The following is a 6700-nucleotide window of genomic DNA, read 5'->3' as shown; positions in this document are numbered from 1 at the left end:
CCCACCTTGGGAACCACAAGTCTGATCTCTGTGTCTGTGAGTCTGTTTTATATGTACATACATTAATTTGTGACGTATTTTAGATTCCACATGTAAGTGATATCATGTGGTATTTGTCTTTCTGACTTCATTATGATAATCTCTACTTTTATCCATGTTGCTGTACATTGTGCTTAGATTTTAATATGACTTTAACTTATATTTTACAAAACAGGAAATCGACCCACCCATTTTTTTCTGCACCGCCCTCTGCCATTTTTTCTTGATATGCAACTGTAGTAAGGAGTCATCTGAAACTTCTTAAACTAAAAGTTCTATATATGTACTGAATATCTGGGGTTAAATATGACAAGTTATTCCTTTGGCAAAATACTTGTTAACTCTGCATTTTTTTTTAGATGATTGAATTCAAAGCCCTCTTGGGAGCCTCTAATTATTGCAAGAGAACTACCAGTCTCTCTCCATCCTCCAGTCATATCATATGAGTTCAGTTATTAGGCATATGCTATAATAATCCTAATGAAGAGTTTAAAGGCCTTTTTTACTGTGGACCTTATTTTGTTTAGTTTTAGTCTGTGAGAGTCCTCACCTAAGAAATTTTACAATTCAAGATTAAAATTCTGTGATTTTTGTTTGCACATCAGGGGAGGAGAGTGACTTTCAGTTCAGTTCAGTCGCTCAGTCATGTCCGACTCTTTGCGACCCCATGAATCGCAGCACGCCAGCCCTCCCTGTCCATCACCAACTCCCAGAGTTCACTCAGACTCACGTCCATCGAGTCAGTGATGCCATCCAGCCATCTCAACCTCTGTCGTCCCTTTCTCCTCCTGCCCCCAATCCCTCCCAGCATCAGAGTCTTTTCCAATGAGTCAAGTCTTTGCATGAGGTGGCTAAAGTACTGGAGTTTCAGCTTTAGCATCATTCCTTCCAAAGAAATCCTAGGGCTGATATCCTTCAGAATGGACTGGTTGGATCTCCTTGCAGTCCAAGGGACTCTCAAGAGTCTTCCCCAACACCACAATTCAAAAGCATCAATTCTTTGGCGCTCAGCCTTCTTCACAGTCCAACTCTCACATCCATACATGACCACAGGAAAAACCATAGCCTTGACTAGACGGACCTTTTATTGGCAAAGTAATGTCTCTGCTTTTGAACATGCTATCTAGGTTGGACATAACTTTCCTTCCAAGGAGTAAGCGTCTTTTAATTTCATGGCTGCAGTCACCATCTGCAGTGATTTTGGAGCCCAGAAAAATAAAGTCTGACACTGTTTCCACTGTTTCCCCATCTATTTCCCATGAAGTGATGGGACCGGATGCCATGATCTTCATTTTCTGAATGTTGAGCTTTAAGCCAACTTTTTCACTCTCCTCTTTTACTTTCATCATAGGCTTTTTAGTTCCTCTTCACTTTCTGCCATAAGGGTGGTGTCATCTGCATATCTGAGGTTATTGATATTTCTCCCGGCAGTCTTGATTGCAGCTTGTGTTTCTTCCAGTCCAGTGTTTCTCATGATGTACTCTGCATATAAGTAAGTAGGGTGAAAATATACAGCCTTGACGTACTCCTTTTCCTATGTGGAAACTGTTGTTCCACAGCCAGTTTGAACTGTTGCTTCCTGACCTGCATACAGGTTTCTCAAGAGGCAGGTCAGGTGGTCTGGTATTCCCATCTCTTTCAGAATTTTCCACAGTTTATTGTGATCCACACAGTCAAAGGCTTTGGCATAAAAACAGAAATAGATGTTTTTCTGGAACTCTCTTACTTTTTCCATGATCCAGCAGATGTTGGCAATTTGATCTCTGGTTCCTCTGCCTTTTCTTTGAACTGGCTTGGAGAATTTTGAGCATTACTTTACTAGCATGTGAGATGAGTGCAATTGTGCTGTAGTTTGAGCATTCTTTGGCATTGCCTTTCTTTGGGATTGGAATGAAAACTGACCTTTTCCAGTCCTGTGGCCACTGCTGAGTTTTGCAAATTTGCTGGCATATTGAGTGCAGCACTTTCACAGCATCATCTTTCAGGATTTGAAATAGCTCACCTGGAATTCCATCACCTCCACTAGTTTGTTCGTAGTGATGCTTTCTAAGGCCCACTTGACTTCACATTCCAGGATGTCTGGTTCTAGGTCAGTGATCACACCATTGTGATTATCTGGGTCGTGAAGATCCAGAGTGACTTTAAAATTGTTAAATCTCATTAACCAGGAATCCATTGATAAACTTTTAAGGAAAATTAAACAAAATTATTTTTCTTTATCCACGTCAGGTATGTCAGGTTTCAGCCTGGAGCCAATTATTAGATTTGAGTTATTGAACTCAATAGAGAGATTTGGAATGGAAATGCTAACAGACCTCTTAACTATGCTGGCTAGAAGGTACTAGAAGAATCTTGACAATTCATCAGCCAAACCTCACTTCACTACGCTTAACATCCTTGCCTGTCAGTGACATAATTGGCTGCCTTCTGCTATCCCTCCCTGAACTTGCTAGCATTTGAGAATGTCTCTTGACATTATTTCTTATGTATTAAGACAGAGAAACCATAGTTTGACGGGTGAGCTAGTAAACCATCTGACCGTCTTTGAGGAGAAAATGGAGGATGTGTTTTGTTCCTGCGGCAGTTGACACGGTTGCTAAATATTCAATTGTAGTTCTTTAAGGAATAGGGCTAATCTGTGAACACATTTGTGGGCTTTCTTTTCAGATATACTAACTTCTGGATTAAGTTATACATTATGAACCGCAGAACCAGATATGTAAACTAATGTTGTTTCAGGGTGAAATTATGTATCCAGAACTCTCATCATGGTAATCATAGTTCCTATTGGGTACATGGGCTTCTCTGGTAGCTCAGCTAGTGAAGAATCTGCCTGCAATGGAAGAGACCTGCATTCGATCCTGGGTTGGGAAGATCCCCTGGAGGAAAGCATGTCAACCCACTCCAGTATTCTTGCCCGGAGAATCCCCACGGACAGAGGAGCCTGGCGGGCTATGGTCCAGGGACTCACAAAGAGTCAGACACGACTGAGCAACTTAAGCACAGCAAAGCAGAACACACAGGATCCATGGAAATGTAAATTCATGAGGCTGTCTGCTAGCATATACAGGAAACATTTCCCTAACCTGCCCACAGGATGATGAGTATGTTAAAGAACACAGTGACTTTTGGTGAAGAATTCTATCACCTGGCTTTTTTCCAGGTGTAGAATATTGGAGGTGGGTAGTACGAGAGGGGAGAGGGAGACAGAGAAATAAAAAGGAAAAGCTAATAACTGATACACTTAGATATTAGGAAGCAGGGGACTATTTTATAGGTTGTTGATTCAGTGCCTGGAATTGACCTTAGAGCCATATATTTTGTCTCACCCTGTCCTCACTGGCCACAGAATTCTGCTGTTTTTGTTGTGTTGGATCATATGAAGTTGTCATTTTTATAAGTGAGAAAGGGCTGAGTATCAGAAATTTTACATGGTTTAAACTAATGCATAATAATATAAACACTGTAGGATGGCTACAGTTGTGGAGAGGAGTGTGTGTCTATGTGTGTGTGTGTGTGTGTGTGTGTGTGTGTGTGTGTGAATGAAAGGTGGAAGGGAGGAAATGGAAACTTATGAGCCTTTTCGGGTAGTGAAGCTGAAAACCTCTAACCTAGCCTTGGTTTTATACATGCAAAATCAAATACAGGCGCCCAGTGTTTTTCTACTTCTACATTAATACAGTTGAGAAAGTTTATGGGACTGGATAAAATTAAATCACCTGTGACAGAGATTGGCACTGGGGATAATAATCTGAAGTGACCAACGTCTGCGGCGTACAACAAAAGTGGCGGAAAACTGAAAGCCAGTAGGCACACCTGCACTTGCATACAGATACTCTTTTGAAACTGAATAATGTGCAAGTTCTTATGTGTCTTAAAATAGGCTTTAAGATGTTTTTAGTGGAATATCCAGACTGCTGATTTCACTTACCTTTGTCTTTCTTAGACGAGCTCATCTTCGCCTGTGTTTAGAACGCTTAAAAGTTCTGATTCCACTAGGACCAGATTGCACCAGGCACACAACACTTGGTTTGCTCAACAAAGCCAAAGCACACATCAAGGTAGGAATTTTTTTTTTATCATATTTTCACATGACTCTCTCAGTCCTGCTCTCTTTTTAGTAGTGATTTCTGTCCGCATATATCAGCTAGCTCACAATGCTCTCCTTTAATGACTGACCTCAAGAGAAATTTTCTGAAAATTTAACGCTAATCTGATAGGAGCAACATAACCTGACTACACTAAATTGTTTTGACAGCATGGCCATTTGAAGAGCTGGGAATACTAGGAAAATAACAGTTACTCTGCTGATATCCGAAGGAAGGCAGTTGTGCCCTCTGGTGGAGATGACTTCACTTGGCTGTGTCCCTCAGTGTTTTTCCATCAAACTATACTGCAGAGCAGGTTTCTCTTTTATGGCAATAAAAGAGACAGACTTTGAAAATTCCATATTGTTCTAGTAATGTAGCATTCATTATATACACAAAGTGAAGAAAGAACTATTTTTGATGTTTAAAAATACATATTTATGTATGTTTTTATACACACACGTATACTTGTATAGTCATTCATGTTTTCTCTGTCAAAGAAGAAATCTTCTGAGATGTTAGGGAGGAATCCATTTTACTGTTTGTACTGTACAACACACAAATATCACTGTATCATTTCAGAAACTTGAAGAAGCTGAAAGGAAGAGCCAGCACCAGCTAGAGAATTTGGAACGAGAACAGAGATTTTTAAAGCGGCGACTGGAACAGCTGCAGGGTCCTCAAGAGATGGAACGAATACGAATGGACAGCATTGGATCAACTATTTCTTCAGATCGTTCTGATTCAGAGCGAGGTAGGCAGTGAGCTTCTTCCCTAATGAAACAAAGCGTCCCTGTCTCTGAATTTAGAGAGGGTAGGATGGGTGGCATTGTGTTTGCTTCCTTCTTCTGCACCAACACTGTATGTAGCATTCTAGAGTTTATGCAGTCACAACATTGTCTAGCAATGCCTGTGTGAACTGTAGAACATTTTTTCTTGACTATATATATATATATACACACACATATATATATATATCAAATATTCTACTTTGAAAAAACTTTAAAGTTGTAAGTTTTCTGTAGAAAATTGTTGAGTTCTCATATACCCTTCACCCAGGTTCCTCTAACGTTAAATCTTATGTAACCATAATACAGCTATCAAAACCAAGAAATTAACATTCATAAAATACTATTAATCTATTAACCTTATTCAGACTTCACTACTTTTCCTAATAATGTTCTGTGTCTGATCCAGGATCCAGTGTAAGATCTCCATTGCCTTAGAAATATTTCTTCAGTCTTTCTTTCGTGACCATGACACATTTGAAGAATATTGGTCAGTTATTTTATACAGTGTTCCTCAATTTGGGTTTATCTGATGTTTTCTGTTAGACTGAGGTGTTACACATTTGAGGGAAGAAAATACCACAGAAGTGATGTTGTGCCCTTCTTAGTTCATTATATCAGAAAGATACATGACGTTGATATGTTTTATTACTGGTGATGTTTTTATATCTGTATTTTAAACTACCACACCCTCCATTTCTCGTAACATCTGTCCCAGAACATTTGTCTTTGACATAATTAAAGAAAAAAACAACCAGAAAAGAAATTGTGATTGTTTGAATTTTACTGATCTGTTCATCTATAGCGCCCACCACATCAGGCCTCACACCACAATAAAAGATCCCAGAGGTGAACTCTAGTCACTTCATATTTGGGAAACTAGAGCTCACAAGATTTTGAGCATTCTGAAACAAAAAAAGAGAAAATTTTGTAAAATTTCTTTTTATGATGCAAATTTGAAAAAATTTTATTATTATTTTGGTTGCTGTGCAAGGACTTTCCTCTAGTTGTAGTCTAGAGGTTCCTCTAGGCTACTCTTCATTGCAGTGTACAAGCTTCTCATTGCAGTAACTTCTCTTGTTGGGCTCTAGAGCCCAGGCTCAGTAGCTGTGGCATATGGGCTTAGCTGCCCTGAGGTATGTGGAATCTTTCTGAACCAGGGATTGAACCCATGTCCCCTGCATTGGCAGGTGGATTCTTAACCACTGGACTACCAGGGAAGTCCTATTATGGAAGATTTAAAACATATACTAAAGTAAATAGGGTCATGAACTCTCAGGTATCCATTATCCAGCTTGTACAGTTGTCAACATTTTGTCATTCTTTTTTCACCTGTTCTCTACCACCCATATGCCCTGACCATTTCTTCTGAAGTTTTTAAAATCAAATCTCAGGTAACATTTCATTTTGTTCCTAAATACTTCAGTATGTTATCTTTAATAAATAGGACTTTAAAAAATACACAATACTGTTACATCCCATAAAATTGAGTTGGCCAAAAGTTCATTGCTTCAGTTCAGTTCAGTTGCTCAGTCCTGTCCGACTCTTTGCAACCCCATGAACTGCAGCACACCAGGCCTCCCTGTCCATCACCATCTCCCAGAGCTTACCCAAACTCATGTCCATTGAGTCAGTGATGCCATCCAGCCATCTCATCTTCTGTCATCCCCTTCTTCTCCTGCCCCTAAACCCTCCCAGCATCAGGGTCTTTTCCAATGAGTCAACTCTTCGCATGAGGTGGTCAAAGTATTGGAGTTTCAGCTTCAGCATCAGTCCTTCCAATTC

The 6700-nt window shown here is 39.7% G+C and overlaps 1 protein-coding gene across 2 annotated transcripts in view; it reads left to right on the top strand.

Moving 5' to 3' along the window:
- MXI1 (MAX interactor 1, dimerization protein) overlaps positions 1-6700 on the top strand; it is a 93274-nt gene that overhangs the window by 78982 nt on the left and 7592 nt on the right. For both annotated transcript variants that reach the window (XM_010859368.1, XM_010859369.1), the window contains exons 4-5: positions 3986-4100; positions 4710-4881. In XM_010859368.1, the coding sequence (XP_010857670.1) occupies positions 3986-4100; positions 4710-4881 (287 nt within the window). The remainder of the gene's footprint in view (positions 1-3985; positions 4101-4709; positions 4882-6700) is intronic.

The sequence above is a fragment of the Bison bison genome, unplaced genomic scaffold (genome assembly GCF_000754665.1).
Source record: "Bison bison bison isolate TAMUID 2011002044 unplaced genomic scaffold, Bison_UMD1.0 scf7180017864456, whole genome shotgun sequence".
NCBI lineage: Eukaryota > Metazoa > Chordata > Mammalia > Artiodactyla > Bovidae > Bison > Bison bison.
This window is presented reverse-complemented; position numbering and strand designations above follow the sequence as displayed.